This window comes from Danio aesculapii, chromosome 16 (assembly GCF_903798145.1).
Source record: "Danio aesculapii chromosome 16, fDanAes4.1, whole genome shotgun sequence".
NCBI lineage: Eukaryota > Metazoa > Chordata > Actinopteri > Cypriniformes > Danionidae > Danio > Danio aesculapii.
The window spans coordinates 15,672,743-15,692,722 of record NC_079450.1 but is presented as its reverse complement, the minus strand read 5'-3'; the positions used below and the strand labels follow the sequence as shown (position 1 = coordinate 15,692,722).

The following is a 19,980-nucleotide window of genomic DNA, read 5'->3' as shown; positions in this document are numbered from 1 at the left end:
CTTAAAACTGCAGTTGTTAAACCCCTCTTGAAGAAGAGCAACCTAGATAACACCATATTGAGCAATTACAGGCCCATCTCAAATCTCCCTTTCATTGGCAAAATCATTGAAAAAGTTGTTTTTAACCAGGTTAACAAGTTCTTAAACTTCAAGGGGTGTTTGGACAATTTTCAATCTGGTTTCAGACCACATCACAGTACAGAGAGCGCCCTTATAAAGATAATCAATGACATCCGCCTAAATACAGATTCAGGCAAACTAACAGTGCTGGTACTGCTTGATCTCAGTGCTGCATTTGACACTGTCGATCACAGCATACTTCTGGATAGGCTGGAAAACTGGGTTGGGCTGTCTGGGACGGTCCTCAAATGGTTCAGATCTTACCTTGAAGGGAGAGGATACTATGTCAGTATAGGTGACCATAGGTCAGGGTGGACACCGATTCTGGCACCACTCCTTTTCAACCTTTATATGCTCCCTCTGAGCCAAATAATGAGAAAGAACCAAATCTCCTACCACAGCTATGCTGATGACACTCAGATCTACCTAGCCTTACTGCCTAATGACTACAGCCCCATTGACACCCTCTGCCAATGTATTGATGAAATTAACAATTGGATGTGCCAAAACTTTCTTCAGTTAAACAAAGAGAAAACTGAAGTCATTGCGTTTGGGAACAGAGATGAGGTTCTCAAGGTGAATGCGTACCTTGGCTCTAAGGGTCAAACAACAAAAAATAAGGTCAAGAATCTTGGTGTGACTCTGGAGTCAGATCTGAGTTTCAATAGTCATGTCAAAGCAGTTAGTAAATCAGCATACTATCATCTCAAAAACATTGCAAGAATTAGATGCTTTGTTTCCAGTGAAGACTTAGAGAAACTTGTTCATGCTTTTATCAGCAGCAGGGTGGATTACTGTAATGGCCTCCTCACTGGCCTTCCCAAAAAGACAGTCAGACAGTTGCAGCTCATCCAGAACGCTGCGGCCAGAATTCTGACCAGAACCAGGAAATCAGAGCACATCACACCTGTCCTCAGGTCTTTACACTGGCTCCCAGTCACATTTAGAATAGATTTTAAAGTATTATTACTGGTCTATAAATCACTAAATGGCCTAGGACCTCAATACATTATAGATATGCTCACTGAATACAAACCTAACAGATCACTCAGATCTTTAGGATCAAATAGATTAGAAATCCCAAGAGTTCAGTCAAAGCAGGGTGAATCGGCTTTCAGCTACTACGCCCCTCGCTGCTGGAATCAGCTTCCAGAAATGATCAGATGTGCTCCAACATTAGGCACATTCAAATCAAGACTGAAAACACATCTGTTTAGCTGTGCCTTTACTGAATGAGCACTGTGCTACGTCCGACAGATCGAACTACTATGTTTTTCTCTTCTTTTTAACTCTTTTATAACACATTTTATCAGCTTTTATTTTATTTTATTTTTATTCGGTTTGTTTTTATTTCTCTTATAATTGTTTCTTTTATTCCTGTTTATGTAAAGCACTTTGAATTGCCACTGTGTATGAAATGTGCTATATAAATAAACTTGCCTTGCCTTGCCTTGCCTTGCCTTGCCTTGCCTTATATATTATATTTTTATTTAAAAAAACAAAGCTCAAAAGACAACGATGTTGACATTTGTTAAGATTTATTTACACAGTTCAAAGAATGACAAGTTAGAATCAACTCATAAAAATGCTATGATTTCTGAACAGATTCAGAAATGTGAGTGTTTTAGGTATAACGAGTACATCAAGACATATCAAGTAGTACTTTCATCACCAGCTTCAATCTGTCCCTACTACATGTTGCAGATCACTGTAGCTCAAAGACAGGTGCAGTGACTAATAATATACAACCCACAGTGCAAGCAGCATGTGTACAAAGGGCGAGCAGACAGTCGCTCAGTCAGATTGTTAATAAGCTTTCTTGGGCGTCAATATCATCATACTTTCTCCACTCTCAAAGTTTACATATTTTGGTGTAGAGGCAAAAGCCCACTGAAACAGAACCAAAACTCAGGCACCTTACAGGCAATCACAAACACCATGGCATTAGGAGTGCATGCTAGGAGACAAGACTGGATTTACGGAATGTAACCTGAAACACCAGGATCAGTGCTGAAAAATTGCTGACTGAAGAGACTTATCGGGACACAAGCAGACAGAGGTACACACAGTGATGAGGTCCAATAGGTCTGAACAAGATGTTACACGGGGTCAGAAACATTTCAAAAGAGGACTGCCTGTGGGGGAGAAGATAAGAGACTTGTGTTGTGTTTCAGCTTTTGTTAAGTGTCCAAAGAGGATCCAAACTACTGAGCGGATCATCGCCCTCTGGAGGTCCCTGCAGGCCTTTGCCTTCTTGTGGCTGTAGGAAGCTTTGTTTGTTAATCCTTTGCTTGCCTCGATGGGCACTGTCCAGCGTGAAGGCTTCAGGTGTAAGAGAAGCCAGCAGATCTAAAGAGGAGGATGTGGGTGGAGAAGGCCCACAAGGTGTTGCTTCAGTGGACGGGTGGTGATTTGAGACCGGGGAGGCAGGAGTAGACCCGTTGAACCCATTTCCTTGACCACTAGGAGGCGAAGGTGATTGTGTCTTGCCTGGGGAAGAAGTGCAAGAAAGGGGCGGACTGATGGAATCAGGCATAGTTTCACAACAAAGAGGGTCCTGAGATGGTTGAAGTGGCACATCTGTGGGATCTGGTTCCCCTAAACTTGCCACTTCTGAAGTAAAGGGCATCTGATCCTGGCTGGGCTCCTGCTCATGGTCAACACTTGGTGGTCGAATGCTTAGTTTGGCAACAGTAGCCTGTATAGAGCTAATAGGCATGTCTCCTCCCAGAACAATGTCCTGAGATTCCTGTCGCGAGTATGACTATAAAGAATAGAAATATTAGATGGACAAAAATCACACTGTTGTTTGTTTTTCATACAGACAATCGAGCAAATAAGTAGTTTACCTTTAGTGTAATGTTGTTTGGGGTCCTGGTGCAAGGTGATGTTATGATGCCGTGACGTTGAAGAACCTGTTCTGTATGCTTAAGAACGGCTTCGTAGCAAAATTTGAGATGAAGCTGTGGATATTTTTAAACAAAAGATCTTTTGTATCAAACGAACAACAGCAAAAGATTTTAAATAGATCCAGGTTTGTACCATTACCTTTTCTTGCAGCATGTTCTTCCTCTGCTGCCTCATTTTCCTCACCAGCTGGATCAGGTCAGGTATACCATTGCCTGCCTCAATTTCTTGTAGGGCTGCATAAAGCAGGCAGAAGGCTCCAGTACGGCCAACACCAGAACTAAAAGAAAAAAAGCAAATGTATTGTTTTTTTCTACTCATATGTTCTTTAGTATTTAAAATATTCTTGATGTATGGTACCTGCAGTGCACCACAACAGGAGTGTGTAATGGACGCTGAAGCAGATAATGTCCATGCACTTCTTGAATGAAGCGGATAAGGTTGCTTTTACTCTCTGGAAGGCCCCTTTTAAAAATAAATATGAAAATTTTATGAAAGGTAGAATTTCTAATATATAGGTATACTCTTATCATGTCTAAAAAAAGTTCCTTACAGTTCAGGCCATGATGTAAACTGAAGGTGTACAACGGTGCGTCTTAGACTTTGGTCTCGATACTGCAGTCCTATCATGCGTTCAATGTGTGTAGGAGTGCTCTTCTGGGTGGTCAGTGTAAGGGTGATTGGCCCCTGAGCAAGTTGCTGGCCTCTCTCTGATGGAAAGTAGCGCAATACTTTTTGCTGGGGATAAAAAGCAACATTGCACATTATTTGAAATTACATAAAAAGCCAACGAGATTGTACAAATTACCTTAAAATTCATTAACGTTGAACATTTACCTTCTCTAGTTCTTGCTCTGACACTAGCATGACGATTACAGAAACCTTCTGCTCATAAACCATTAGCCAGAAGTCAGCTGCAGTGCCAGTGAGGGGAGCCTGTGTTGCAATAAGCCGGGGGCAATATGGAGATAGGTCCTCAGTGAAACTGGCATTTATATAATCGTCTTTACCAGAATGCAAGACAACGCGATTGCAGTCATAAGGCATCACATCCTGATGGCGGTTCTTCATGGTGTAGCAACGAGCAATAGCAATAGAGAGCTGTCGAGTATCCTTTTCCTGCTGCTCCTGCAATTCTTTCCATTGAGCATCAAGTTCTGACAGACCTCCCTCCCCTGTTGGGCGCTCTAAGGATTGGACGGTTGAACGAAACCTCTCTAACTGTGCGCTGAGTTTTGAAACCCTCTCTGGTGCTTGATAAGGGTCACCCTGAATAAGTCTCACACCCTCTGCTTTTTTTCTGTGATGTTCTTCTTGGGGATCAGCTTTGGTTGGTAATAAGACACTGGCGGTGTCCTTGGTGCCTCCATGCTGGCTCTCAGGACTTGAGGAGAGCAAATCATCAGTACTAGAGTTTTGTCGTTGAAACAAAGTGGAGTCAGGTTGAGGCATTGTACCAGTGGGTGCTGGACCCTGAACCGAAGACTGTGGCATTGTTGCTCCTCCAACTGGTGTAAGAGCAGGAGATGGTCGCTGGGTGGTCATACCAAGGGAGGGAGGACCGGGAGATGGAGAAGGTGACGGAGCAGGAGAAGGCAACACATGAGGCTGTGGTGCCCCGGGTGCTCCTGAGGATGGAGGTACCATGCTTTGTGGCCCAGGGGAAGCAGTAGCAACAGGATGCTGCATTGCTCCAGGGGGAATATTCCCACCTTGTGGAACAGCATAAGATATTGGTCCTCCTGGGGGAAGCTGTTGTGGGGCTAAAGGCTGTGAAGTTGGTGGCTGAGACTGAGGTTGCAGAGAGGGCACAGACTGATGGGGAACCATAGGGACACCTCCTGGAAAACTCAGAGGTGCAGAAATAGGTGGAATAGTTGGCTGGGGTTTGTACATATTGTGAGGGAGAGCTGGAGGACAGGACTGGGGAATGATTTGAGGATGAGGGTGGTTTTGATGCTGTGAATGAGTGTTTGGGTGCATTTGCACTTGTGAAGGGAGAGAACCATGGGGTACCTGAGGTTGAACGGGAACAGTAGCCCGCATAGGGACTGCTGAGTATGGTGGTTGCTGATTTGTTTGATGAGCAGGAATTATATGGGATTGGGGGCAGTGAGGTGGTGGCTGAGAGACTGAGGGCATCGGTGGATGAGAAGGAGGTGACATGTGAGTGGATGATGCATGCATTTGCGGCTGTTGGGGAGGAGGAATTTGTGTTGAGGCAGCAGGTATCTGCATATGGGGTGTGGGGCCTAAATGATGAGAGGATGGGTGTATCTGTGGGTGAGGAGGATGGGACAAATGATTGACAGGAGGTGCTTGGGGCTGTGAAGCAGGAGGAATCTGTTGACTGACATGTGCCAAGTGTGGCATTGAAGCAGAGGGCACAGGTTGGGTGGATGGGGCAATTTGCTGATTAACACGTGCTAAATGTGGCATTGACATCGAGGGCACTGGCTGGGAAGATGGAGGAATTTGTTGATTAACATGAGCCAAGTGTGGCATTGACACAGAGGGAACTGGATGGGAAGATGGTGGCATTTGTGAACTAATGCCAGAATGGGACATCTGGCCTGGGGTGATAGTGTTAACTTGTGGAAGTGGGGCCTTTGGAACAAATGAGCCAGGGGGATAACCCTGATGGGGTGGAACATGGGAAGGTGGTGCTCTAAACTGTCCTTGCATCTGGGGTTGGTGAAAGTTTGGTGGTCCTGGTTGTCTAATTTGGGCAATGTATTGTGGAAATTGAGGCGTAGTATGCTGTGAAGGCTGCGACCCTGTCAAAGGTCTTGGTATTTGCTGTTGACTTGGTAAAACAGCTTGTGGATAAAATGGCTGTGGTTGGTTTTGACCCCCTTGTTGAGCAAATACTTGAGGTTGAGGTTGTTGATGAGGGGCTGGCATTGCCTGTGGGGGCTGGCTCATTGGAACACCAGGTTGCTGCATGTACTGGACATGGGGTGTCATCTGAGGTGGAGTTGCATATACGGAAGAAATTGGAGGCGGCACTTGGTGCTGGCCAGGAGAAGGCATAACTGCCTGGGCAGATGCAGGACTGTAGCTAGTAATAGGTGTCTGTATACTATCCACTGTAGTAGTGGAAGGACGAACTGCAGTAACTGATGGACCAAGTTGGTTTTGTGAAGGTTGAGGGCGGTACCCAGACACAGGTGGTGGAGGAAGGACCTGAGGGTTAGGCATCTGTGGAAACTGTTGCTGCATTAGAGAAGGCTGGGGAAGACTGGGACTAAAACTCTGAGACAAAGGAGGTGTTGGAAAACGAGAAATTTGAGCAAGAACTTCAGGGGGTGGTAAATTTTGGGGAAAACGGTGTTGCCCATAGTGTAGTGCTGAGTTAGCTCCAGGCCAGCGCAGAACAGAGCTAGGAGCAGCCCCAGAAACTGGATGACCAGATGACGGAATGGTGAGTTCAGGAGGCAGGCTGCGTAGTTCTTCTGGGAGATCTCCACCAAGGGCTAGGATAGCTGCACTCAGCTCAGCCAGTTCAGGGTCATCTGAAATTGAAGGACCCATATTTTGGCCTTTGTTCTGGGCAGGCTTTGGAGCAGTGGGTCTTTGGGGAGCCTTTTTCTTGAGCTCTCTGTCAGAAATTAAGCAGAGACTAATTAATGGGTAACACATTACAAGTTTTATTTGTGAATAAGACAGAAACATGAATAGACTGGTGATTAATTTCTAAGTTACCTTTCAGTAATTGCTTGTCTCTCCTCCTTTCGGGCCTTGGTGACAGTCTTGGATTTCTCCAACAAACGAGAAGCTTTTGTTTCAAGATCTTCATAAAATTCTTTGCCCTCCTGAGATTTCTTCATTAGATCTTCATAGGCTTCATAGGAAGCCACAAGCATCTGCACAGTGCTGTTCCATCTAAAACAAAATAACAACCAACACATTAAAGTTAATGCATTAGTTGATAGTTTTTTACATTTGTCATATTAAAGGGCTATCCCTCAAGACATACTTATGTTCGGTTTCTGTCAGGCCCTTGCGTACAGTGGCATACTCTACATTAGCTTCTGTCAGTGCCTTCAGGATATTTTCTTGAGCAGCCAGGTTCTGATCAATGTATACTTTGACCTGCTCATACTTCTTAAGCTGCTCCTCAAACAGTTTCTATGAGGGAAAAGTGAGCAAAGTTGTGAAATTACAATGCATAACACATTTCGAATAGACAATGGCTTAAAAACATAGTGCCACAGTAATGTCAGGCCCATACTTTCATGTCAGCACGCTCAGTCGTGACCAAAGCAGTAGTGATGTCATCCTGCTGAATAAGGTCTCTAAGCTGCTTCTCGAGGGAGCTTCGTTGGTCCCGCATCTCTTGCACTTTACCTAAAATTCTTTTCATAGTCTGGAGACCTGCCATCTCATCTAAAAATTAAAAAATATAATGCTTAAAACTTGTATAGCACAATATTTCATTCAAAATGACATAAAAACACCTACCCTCACTGAGTTGAGGTCTTGGCAATGCTTCTCTAAGAGTGTCCAGTGGTCCACCGAGGAGTCTCAGATTGCTAATGTGCAGATTCATGGCCCGATGAAGTTCTGTGTTGGTGAAGCTAGCTTTTTCATGGGCTTCCAAATATTTTTCCAGGTCCCGCCGCAGCTCAGCTAGGGTCGACGGCCGTTCAGGTACAGCCTGCTTCCCGATAGCCTCTTCTAAGCTTTGCTCCTCTGTCTCATCCTCATCCAACACATCTCGAATCTCTCGCAGAGAGGCTTCCACATCAGTGAACACACCCGAGAGGACTGAGAAGGATAAATGTAGTAAGCAAAAACTGCTTGCTCAAACTAAGAATACCAAAGCTAAAGTAAGAATCACTAACCCTGCATTGATTGGATGAGGTTCTTTACAGTATCAGGTCTCACACTCAGTGCTGCACATTTTTCCATCAGCACAGTTGGAAGGGTATTATACATTTCCATATTGTCCACTGACTCTGGGTCCAAACCAAGAGAGTCCATGAACTGTCTGTAGAAGTGTGACAATTGAGACATTTAGATTCACACTATCTGCCTTTTTACATATGTAACCCACCGGTCCTACTGCATCCAACCCGGTCTGAGCTGGGATCGAACTGGCTATTCTTTGTGTGGGAGTCAGTTGCTAAAGACCATGGCACCTAGCGTCTGTCGCTAGAGCACCTTTAGAGATCAGATGAGTGAGCACTTCGTTAACTGGCCTCCGTTACACTCACCCCCCTAAACCTCACTCCCATCCCGGTCGAGCCCCCAAATGTAACCCACTAGTCCTACTGCACCCAATCCAGCCTGAGCTGGGATCGAACAGGCGATTCTTTGCATGAGAGTCGGTTGCTCTAACAAGGAGGCTAAAGTCCATGGCCTCTAGCGTCTGTCGCTAGAGTACCTTTAGAGGTTAGAGGAGTAAGGTTTATCTGCATAGCACTTCGACAGCTGGCCTCCGTTACACATACATACATACATACAGTTTAAGTCAAAATCATTAGCCCTCCTGTTAAGTTTAAATTCTATCATATTTGTTCTAATAATAATAATAATTATGCTACTAATTTTGACTTTAACTGTATAAATATAAAAGCTTTTTTCACTCACTCTAATGTCTCATTCTTGTGGTCTACTTTTGCCATGACATCTCGTAGCAGCTTGGCCTTCTCTTCACTATAAAATTTGAGAGAAAAGAAAAACATTTTTTAATGCTAACATATTCTAACGTTTTTCAGAAATAGAGAATGAGTGTCTCAAAGAAGTTTAAATTTTAGGATATATAGTCCTTGGTTATGAAGTATAAGCACTTGAGCCAAACCTGTATAAAGAGGAGGCCTCATGGGCAGCCATTGGCACCAGCTTTGCAAAAATGTCTGGGCCGGTGACACTTGGGTCTGTTGGGTTTACAGGCAAGGCTTTCACCAGCGGGGCTCCTGTGATGAATGCAAAGCAGTGTTAACTCTTGGGACAGTTTTAAATCGTTCCCCTTACTTTCTTACTCCTACTGAATCCTTCATCTTGTTTACACACAGATAATCTTAAGTTACCCATTCTAGTAATGCAATACAAGTAATGAAAGAGATCCTCGTGTAATTTCAGGGTAACTACAACAAGAATTGCCAAAATACCTTTCACCGAGGTCAGTGTCTCCAGAGATGGCACAGATTCATGGTAAATGAAGTCATTGTCTTTTTTGGCAGAATTAAATCTAAAATTAGAAATAACATTGGTAGCGGTGTTTCATGTGACTTTCTGTAAAGACAAAACTGTCTTTAACCATCACATATGCTTACTTTCCCCCAATGACGTCCATAGTAAACCTCAGGGCTTCCTGTACGCTGTCTGGCTGACCCTTAGCCAGTTTAATTGCTTCACCGAGTTTGTCTAGTGAGCTCTGAAGGTAAGCAACCTATTGGAAAATATGCATTTGTAAGCAAATATGTAAAAGTAAAACGATTTGTTTAACTTTAGATGTTAAATACAAGAAGCATCTCTGGTTGTCCTTTAAAAACTTGATCTTTAAACTAAGAGATATTTGAAACTGGTTCTCCTATCCAAACAGCAAAGATGGCCACTAAATGAAAATGAAGACCGAAAATCAGGCATTTTATACCCTCTCTCCATACTTCTGCTGCTCTTCAGCCTGTTTCCCCATATGCAACTGTTGAGAGACATAAGATTTAGTGTAACTTTCTTAGAAACATCCACACACACATTTGGCCGGCATGCTTTGTAGTTCATCCAAGCTCAATTTCAAACAAGAGACTCACATGAGCAATGGCAGCAAAGTAGTAAATTTTCATTTGCACTAATTTCTTCCAGTCTTTCTGGATCTTTCCCAACATTGAAGCTGTTTCGGAGTTCTCCAACGCCCTGCATGCCTCTTTGTAATAGTCTACCACCTGAAAACAAAAAGACATATTACAGTCTGTAATTTTGAGATCAAATGTAAAAACTTCAGTAACACTTTAGATTAGGTCACAATTCATGTAATTAACTACTGGCCTATTACCTGCCTATTATTAATATAGAAACTGTTCGCTAGTAATTAATATAGTAGCTGTTCACTAGTACTGCCTATTATTAATATAGTAACTGTTCACTAGTAGCCCCTAATAGGGCCAGATGGAATCTGCTGACGTTTTGTGCTATTTCTGCTCAGAATTTTGGTAAAAATCTGCAGATTTCTGTGGAATTATTTTGGGAGTATCATAACTAAAACCTTAACATGTGAAATAAAAAATAACATCTTTTTAACTTTTATTTAATGTTTAAAATGCAAATCCAATTAGATCCACTTTATTTGGTAAACAAAGCAAGTCTCTCATATAATATCTCTACTAAAAGACAGAAAATATTACTGTACAAACTGCATTGTACATAAATCAGATGAACATTTTCATATTAATCAGTAATATTACTGTACTTAATTTAAAAACTGAATAAATATAGATTTACACACATTTACTCAAGTAAATGAACTGAATTAATGATGGGCTAAAAATCTGCTGAATTCTGTGCGCACCGATTCCGTGTGGGCCTAGTTATAAACTATGATCTTATTCTGCATCCTTAGTCCTACCCTAAACCTAAACCCAACTTTTACCTAACTAACCATTAATAAACAGCTAATTAGTGTTTTATTAAGCTAGAAGTGTTAGGTTTGTTAATAGCATGAATTGTGACCTAAACTAAAGTGTTGCCAGAAGATTGCTTTCCCATTCATTTCATTCAAGGTACTTAATGGTAAAAACAAAAGTACCTGGGCACTTATTCGAGCAACAAGGAAGCTCTTCCTGTTGTCCAGCATAGATTTTTCCAACAGGCACTCCTGGGCCTGACCCTGAAAGCAAGAATTGAAACTTCAGCCCAAATCTGAAGCATAACAAATGACAAGATATATATGTAAGGGGCTTTTTGACTAAAAACTAGCACAGTATCATACCAGCATGAGGTTGATGTTGAGGTTAAGGATCTGATGACTCATGTCCACGCTATAGCTGTGGCTGAAGTGATCTCTCAGGTAAGTGAATGCCCCAGCAGAGCATTGAAAATGTGTGCAAGATACTTTCATTCCCTAATTGAGAGAGTAACAAAAAACAAGTTATGATCAACACAATTAATATTTTTTGGACAATGTCATAATTAATTTATTATGATTATGGTTCCAGATTTGTTTACATATTAGGTTGAAACTTGTACGTTTATGAATTCACAACCTTTTTCCACTTAGTCACAACCTCACACAACACACCCACAGACTGCCCACACTCTGCTTGCTGACTCTGATGAACATTGCCCACAAATCTTTACAGTGCTTTCTCAATCTGGTGTCATGCACAAAAACAAGATATTATCCCCAAATTAGTTTTGATATTATCTAAAATGTTTTAGTGTGTAGTTTTAAATTTTGTACAATTTGGCATAAATTAGGAGGTCAGACTATTTTCTAAATACCTAAATGAATGATTCGTGAATGTTGAATTGTTAACAAATGATTGTCATTTGCACTATTGTGATTTACACTGTAGATCCGCCTGAAAATGAGGAGCGTCAGTCAGCTGCTATGACATTTTTGTTATATTATACTGTTTATTGTTTAGGTTATTTCTATTCTGTGTACACGTACATGTAAATGTCAATAAAGTACTTGACTGACTGACATTTTAAATCAAACATCATATTAATATGCACTTCAATCACTTAGTCTGCCTAAACCTTGCCTCTTACTAGCAATGAATTAGAAGCTTACAATCAGATCTCTCTCCATTAAATTCACAACTGATCAATACAACCAAAACATGTACAGCATGGGGGGGTAAATTAAATAATAATCCTTATTAAAAAGTAATTAAAAATAAAAATAATCATTCATTCATTCATTCATTATCTTTTCGGCTTAGTCCCTTTATTAATCCAGGGTCGCCACAGCGGAATGAACCGCCAACTTATCCAGCACATGTTTTAGGCAGCGGATGCTCTTCCAGCTTCTTCAATATCTCCATTTTTTACAAAGTTCAAAAACACCTCCCAGATCCATTGCAACTACTTTAAATGATCGAAAATATAAATAATTCATAAAATATAAATAAATATAAATAAAGTTAAGTGCAAAACTAAAATCCCAATTCCTCATATAATGCCAAAACTAGTTGTTTTTATTCATTATTTTTTATCCATTCCTTGTGTTTTCTTAATAAAATTACATGTAGTAGACTTTTTGCACTGAGATCCTATTTTAAATGATTTCTGAACTGGATAAATGATTACATGTACCACTTTCCTCTCAACACAGTGTGACTTACGGTCGATTGTGACATTAAATCACATGACATTTAAATGAGTCCATGCTGTGTCTTCTGTAGTTCAGCTCACCTCTTCGGACACCCTGTTGTCCATGGCTCCCAGCATTGAATGAAGTGCTCCTAGAAGCGTGAAAACATGACTTGAATCAGAAAACAACCTCACAGGATTTATTTCAATCTCAGACAATGCGCTCATTGACGTATCGGTCTTATGCTGACTCACCCAAATTATAAAGGATGCAGGCCTGCTCATAGCAGATGTCCTCATGGGTCACCGTCTTCCCAGAAAATATCTCCGTCCTAAAACATAACAAAAATATCAAATCACAATACAAGTAATCTCATATCCTGATAATGATACATATTATGATATAGTATAATTTCAGTCAAATCAGTCAATTAATACATTTAATATACTGACCACATGAAAAGAACCATTTACATACTGAGAAATGTACTAAATCATATGCGATCGCATTTCTCACTTTATTTAGAACTTCAGGGCAAATATTTGATAATAATGTTGAAATTAAGGGAGCAACAATACAGACTTCAAATGTTTTTTGCCTTCTTTTGATTTTAGGGTCACTGTTTCAGTATGGTTAAGTATATATGTTCAGCAAAAAACAGAACACTGTCAAATAAAAGTCAAGAAGTCTACAAGCAAAATACAATACAAAATGAATACAATATAGCAAGGACACCTCTGAAATAAACACTGCTTTTCATGGTTTTCAGGTATCTAACAGTAGCAGGGGCGTAGCGGACATTTTAAAAGTGGGGGGGACGGCTGTATGAGATCATATGTTTATATAATTATTAATTACCTGTTTCTAAATGGTATGCCTTTAAAGGCGAGGGGGACGGATCCCCCCCGTCGCCCCTGGTTGCTACGCCCCTGAACAGTAGTTTTTATTAACATAATATATATAAAATACACTTCAAAAATGAATGATTACAGGTTCAACATAAAAGCAAAAATTATCGCTAAAAATAAATGCAACTTTCAACGCTGTTATTCATGTTTCTGTCTACATCCTTACAATGATGTGTAATATTGTGCACATATAAACTATGAAAAATGATTACCTTAAATACTGTGCTTTGTGACACTATTAAACAAATGATAAAGCGTATGAAATGACAGGCTTTTTATTTGGCCATACGATGTACATCATCATATAGCACAATCGTAGGAAAGGCCTGTGCACATCGGGATGAATTTTGCTCACACTTATCCCCAATGTTTAATGCCTCATGACTTAACAAAAGCCGTCAATATGAGCTTAAAATGCCAGGTGTAAAAACATCCTAAAAAAAAATCCAAGTTTTTTTTTTCTTTTTGTTTTGACAAGCCACAAAAACTGGTTGACCAATGAGATTGGCGCTTGGGACACAATACAGAAAAACATGACGATGAGCATGAGAAAAAAATTGTCAACAAGCCTTAAAAGTGAACACTAAAGTCAGTATTTGAGGAAGACATACAATACGTGTCCTTTACATGCACACTCGAAACCAAATTATCCTTAATAACTGGTCATTTAAACATTTTAAAGGGATAGTTCACCCAACAATAAAAATTCTGTCATTGTTTACTACCCTCTGCTTGTTCCAAACCTTGAGTCAATGGCTGCTTTTTCCAAATTTCGTCAGTATATCTACCTTTGTGTCAGGCCTGGAGCTATGAGAGGGTGGGAAGAATTTGTGTCCCCTCAATTTTATAAAGAATTAGTTTACTCAAAACTAAAAATTCTTTCTGTCATTAATTACAAACACTCCTATCATTCCAACCATCAGAACACACATTTATATATTTTAGAATATGAAAAAGCAATTAAATTATGAAAATTGTAAAATTAATAGATAAATAATTAACAAAGCAAAAGCCCAGAGATCTGGTCCCCGTGTCAGGACAGGGTGCGCACTTATATAGCCTTTAAAACGCGCACGCGGCAGCGGAGGTACCCTCTAAGCGCACAGGAGAAAATTGGACGTGAAGGCGAGCATGTTTTGCGAAGTCAAGTTTACAGTGTTATAAATGAGATATACATATTTATATATAGTGTGGGAGTAAGTGGATTTACCACGGATCAACCTCTCACATGCGCTGCAGGTAGGCTGAATGACAATCTTTTAAAAATAGGTAATTTAGGCTACACTGGCATTCGCTCATGCAAAATTAAACACCAGAAAATATACTGTAGGCAGTAGCGTAGCAGACGAGCGTGATTTCCACGACCGTGATTGGGCATTGGTTGCTGGGCATTTCACTCTGTCTCGGGCTGAACGCTGTCAGTGTCGACCAATCACAACAGGCTGTCATCGGTCCAATCAGCGCAGATTAGTTTCGCGCTATAGAGGGGTTTGGGAACAAATGAATCGCTGAATGATTCATATGGGAGTCGCTGGGATAATTAGGTAAAAATAAATGCAGATTATAAGACCATGAAATTTTTTTTTGACCTTGCATGCAAATTAGACTGTTGTTGGAGACCCTTACAACCAAAATATGACCCTATTTCATGAATAATAGGGGCTCTTTAAGTCAGTAACTTAGGCAGTAATGCAAAGTAATAATAAATAAGTGAATAAATAGCCTAAATGAAAGGAACAAGAGGGACCAAAATCAGTCAACAGGTTATGACAACCTGGTGCTGGGCTAGCTTTGTGTTCAACAGAAGAAACTCAAACGGCTTTGGAACAAGTGAAGGATGAGAAAATAAGACAGCAGTTTCAATTTTGAGTGAACTATCCCTTAAAATTCCGTAAACATGGTTTCCATGCATTTTCAGGTTATTGTTTTGCATGTAAACAGGGACGATGGGTTATTTCAATATAAACTGATTTGTGTGAGTTATCAGCATATTGGTGTGCTTGTACTCATCGGCTGGTTTAATGCCCTCACCAGGAAATAGGAACAGCAGCTTCCTGGCCCAATCCCAGAGGCACACGACTCTGAAGATAATGCAGCTGCCCGAAGTACTTCCTCAATGTACTGCAGCCCTCAAAGTCTCGTGTGACGTTTACACCGCTCTAGAAAGACGTGAAAATGCGAAGAATGTAGGAATGCCAAGATCATAAACTTCTCTTAGCTGCTTAACTGGTAGAGCATGATGCTAGCGATTAGAATGGTACATTGTAAGACTAACCTGTCTCAGCTGCTCCAGTTTCTTCAGCTGCTCATTGTAGTTGTCAGGATCTTCACCGTAGTTCTTCAGTATGAACTGGGAAAAGATAAAAAGCAAACGGCAGTTGAAGTTTACCTGATAAGGACTTATCCGTCAAAATTAAAATGTCAGCTTTTGCCGTCAGAAAACATGTTATGCAGCCTCAAAACGCTAATGGCAGTCGGCACAAAAGACATTTGATGCACATTTTGTGCCGACTGCCATTAGCGTTTTAAGTATGATCAGGATTAATTGAATTTTTATGTGATTTATGTAATGATATTGAATGTATTTGTGTTGTTTGTTTTTTGAGATATGTGTGATGTGAATGCTGATGTAGTTGTCTGGTGAATCTAAAAATAAATTTCCACTAGAGGACAATAAAGTAAAGTAATACAAATAAGAAATAAAATTAAGATAATAACATTTGGTAAAATGTAATAATATTTGGTACACACAAAAACAGCGCAAAATTTGTAATATATATGTGTGTGTGTGTGTGTGTGTGTGTGTGTGTGTGTGTGTGTGTGTGTGTGTGTGTGTACATATATATATATATATATATGTTTAAGGCTTAAATAAACTCCACCACAAATACATAAAATAAACTTTCTTTGAAGTTTTGACTAATGACTGCTGTTTATCTGATGTAAAGCATGATGAGAAGCGACGCATGTGGGAACAGTGGGCGGGGAGAAGCAGATCATTTGCATTTAAAGCCACAGGCTACAAAAACAGCTGCACTGAACTCAGGCACCAAAATGGGCAGATTCTGGAGGCTATAATAAATTATCTGAGGGATTTTTTGAGCTGAAACTTTACAGACACATTTTGGAGACCCCAAAGATGTATCTTAAATCTTGTAAAAGAGGTAAAAATGGGTGCCCTTTAAATCCTAAAATGATTTATGCACTGGTGATTGGATTTTTATTTATTTTTTTTTTCATTTTGGACATGAACAATACCATTGTATTTGTCATGCAATAAAATAACAAAAAAGTCAGTTTCTCTAAAATGAGAAAACAATTGTACCATGAAGAAAAATGACAAAAAGTCAGAACCTGTATTATCTCATGAACCCCTGATTCACACAGTCAGTTACCATAGTTCTATCATTTTTGTTTATATAATAAAAATTGGTAAAACATAATAACATTAGGTACACATAACAATATTGCAAAATTATAAATATTTACTTTTATTTTATGCCTTTTTAAATTCATTTATTTAAATAGAAAATTCAATGTAATGCAAAAATATAACTTAAACAGCTCATATGATTTTATTATTAAAGAGAAAAACATGAAGCCTACCAAAAAGTCTGAACCTGTACAATAGTTCTATCATTTTTGTTTGTATACAACACTGTCCACAATTATCATGTATGAACATAAACAACAATTGTTAACAACCTTAACCTTTTGGCATAGTGGAATGGATCTGATGTGATAACTAAAATGACTCACGTATGCTGCAGATAACAAATTCCTTACTTCTAGAAGGAAATAAATAAACAAGCATTTAATTTATTACAATTCAGCAATGGTAACATTTCAAGAAGGTCACAATTTTTGCCATTAACTACCGGCTTTTTACCTGCCTATTATTAAGATATTAAAGCATGATATTATTTTGTATCCCTAATCCTACCCAAAACTTAAACCCAACTTCTAGCTTTCTAACTATTAATAAACAGCTAATTAGTGGCTTATTAAGCTAGTACTGTTAGTTAATGATTTGTTAATACCGTGAATTGTGACCTAAACTAAACTGTTACCAGCTATTTCAATGTAAAAAAACAAACAAAAAACACTGACATCATTCCAGAGGAAACATTTAAATATAAAAAAATTCAGTTAGTACTCCGGTACGGATGCCATAATGATAAGATACAGTTTAAAAAGATAAGAAATGAGTTTGTATACTTGACTAGTTTAAAGATTATATGATTTACAACACCACATCAATTCTAAGTTATCATTTTCATCATTTACTCACCCTCCTGCCTTTCAAAACCCGTCAGTGACGCGAGTCATTTATGACAGAAATACTTTTATAATGTCATGAAATACAATTTATATATACACCTATATATTAGTCGTCATTCTTTAATGCTCACAAAAGCTATATTGAGGTAAAGTTGGCTTTATATTCGCACATTTGTTCAGTGACAGCTTATATAGCCCATTTTTAATGTGGTCATGTCATTGGCCCATGAACATTTCCTACTTGTTATCAAACTATTTCATTACTGTAACAAGAGGCAATTCAATTATAACTTAATGTTAAAACAGCTGTCATAACATTATTTATCAATATGTGGCTCTTTTTGGATTCTCTGAAGCTATAGGGGAAATATGTTGGGACCATTGTTTTTGTTTACATCCCTCAAAATGGTCTATATTATTTATACTTATATTGGTTACCACGCTACTTTAAATATTGGCTCTCAAATCACATGCAAGTTTGACTTCAAAACAAACATTAGCACCATTTAACTGACTGCGAACATGATATCAGTGATGATCACTGGATCGTAATATGATTTTCCTATTCAGAATTTGCAAGGAATTCTTTTCTGAAATCATATTAAGTAGGTTAAAGTCTGAATGCGCTGACATAAACCAACTATACCTCAGGAAAAGCTGGTGTATGGTTTTATTATTACTTTTGTGATCACTGATTCGGACTTTCTCCTTAAAAATACTATTTCCGAAAAGTATACATGTTTATATTAAAACAGTAGAATAAAATTTGACATTTCTATGGTGTATCTCTCTTGCTAAATTCTTTAAAACAGATAATTTTGTGTTATAGCAGAAGAAATAAACGCTCACGGATTTCCAATGATGTCAGGGTAAATAAACAATGGAATACTTTTTGTTAATAGCAGTCAGATTGTAGGTTGAGCTCGCATACAAAGAGAAAAACAAGGCCGATGTTTACTACTCGAGTTTGGACCACATCACCCACACAAAACACGCCGTTTTGGTTATTTTCCGAGTGTACAGGAGCAGTGACAGGAAAGAACGGTTCGATCAGGCCTGTCTGGTCCCTCACCTGTTTGACAGTCGGGCTGAACTGAAACTCTCCAGCCTCCTTTAGATCCAGCCAGATCATCGGCATTCGCGGCACGGCTTCCATCGCAGCGGCCGATTTCGCTGAGCCGACTGAAGCAGAAGCGTATTGTAGTGTTCAAGCGCTCGGAAAAGTACCCGCGGAAGGTTTATTTTCAATTTTACAGCTCTAAACGACTGTGTCATGTCCCCATTTACACCCATACAGGAAGCGATTGCGGTTTTCGGAAGTGACGTCATGGGATCTGAATCTTGACTCTGGGAAATGCGGTTCTTCTGCACTGTGTTGCGAGGTGCTGTGTCTGTTATTTAATGAATATTCACATGTGCTGTGTTTTATTGTCGTGTAATGAATCTACACAGATTAATAAAAAGACATTATACAAAATAATAATGATACCAAATTATGATAACAACAGCCTACTTTAATGAAGAGAGTCAAATGTAAATGACTAAATATTTAGTCAGAAGATCATAATATTTAGTCAGAAGCTTGTTACTATGTAAAAATGTGGTTAGCTTATGAGTCAAAATGTTAAAGGTCCTGTATGTAAGTTTTGACTCTTCTAAAACATAAAAATACCATAATATGTTTGCAGATGTTTAAAAAACATGCTAAGTGAACAAACTTGTTTATCTGAAAAACAATGCTGAAGTCAGATATTCTGCTTTAAATATGTCTGTTAAGTGCTGGAATGGGTGTCTTTGTTTTGGCTCTTTTAATCCGCCCACTGCCACTTCAGCCAATAATATTTCAGCATCCTGAGTTGCCTTGTTGGAAACCCGCATTTTTTTTTTTCATTCACTCAGGAAGACCTCAAAGCATGCGTCTGTGACTGAAATGTGACCTCCCTTGGACAGTAGCAGCCTCCGAAATGAGACGCAGATTCAGAGTTTCACATGAGGTGGTTATTAATTTGCAAATGTTAAGAACGTAAACATTAGGTGAGCCTTACATTGTAACACCATGTCCTAACAACACGCTATAAGCAATTTGGCTGTTTGCACCAGAAGCAGCACGACAGAAATTTAAATACAGCCATTCAGAAGCACAGAATATGTGAAAATATATGAAATGGTAAGGTTTAGAATCTTATTAATACAATTAGTAAATAATAAATGTATATGCTGAATCGCTGATGTGTGGGTTTTGAGTCACAGTCCTAAAGTTCAATTTCAATAAGGGTTTATTTTATTTTCAAGATCTGAGGTAAACTATCTGCTGCTGCTTTCAGTATCTGGCAATAAACGTTCACGTGAAATGTCATTCAAACTCACATTGTTTGCATTTAACACCAAATAAAGCACATGAGGTGTACCTAAGGTAATTATTGCCAGTTTTCTGTTGTTCAGCTGCAAGAAATAGAAGCTGTTTCTAAAATATTAAATTATTTTCTTTCTTTCTTTCTTTCT

At 39.3% G+C, this 19,980-nt stretch overlaps 1 protein-coding gene across 1 annotated transcript; it reads right to left on the bottom strand.

Moving 5' to 3' along the window:
- Positions 1–1,641: 1,641 nt before the first annotated feature.
- Positions 1,642–18,773, bottom strand: ptpn23a (protein tyrosine phosphatase, non-receptor type 23, a). The gene is made up of 24 exons (XM_056474652.1): positions 18,551–18,773; positions 15,473–15,547; positions 15,229–15,356; positions 12,544–12,620; positions 12,391–12,440; positions 10,961–11,092; positions 10,778–10,858; positions 9,786–9,917; positions 9,629–9,676; positions 9,309–9,424; positions 9,144–9,223; positions 8,834–8,948; positions 8,623–8,688; positions 7,875–8,020; positions 7,492–7,797; positions 7,262–7,416; positions 7,007–7,158; positions 6,733–6,912; positions 3,865–6,628; positions 3,581–3,765; positions 3,388–3,492; positions 3,169–3,307; positions 2,970–3,083; positions 1,642–2,884 (listed from the first exon to the last, which is right to left on the bottom strand). The coding sequence occupies exons 1-24, from the start codon at positions 18,632–18,634 to the stop codon at positions 2,291–2,293; spliced, it is 6,024 nt and encodes a 2,007-aa protein (XP_056330627.1). The 5' UTR covers positions 18,635–18,773; the 3' UTR covers positions 1,642–2,290.
- Positions 18,774–19,980: the final 1,207 nt, after the last annotated feature.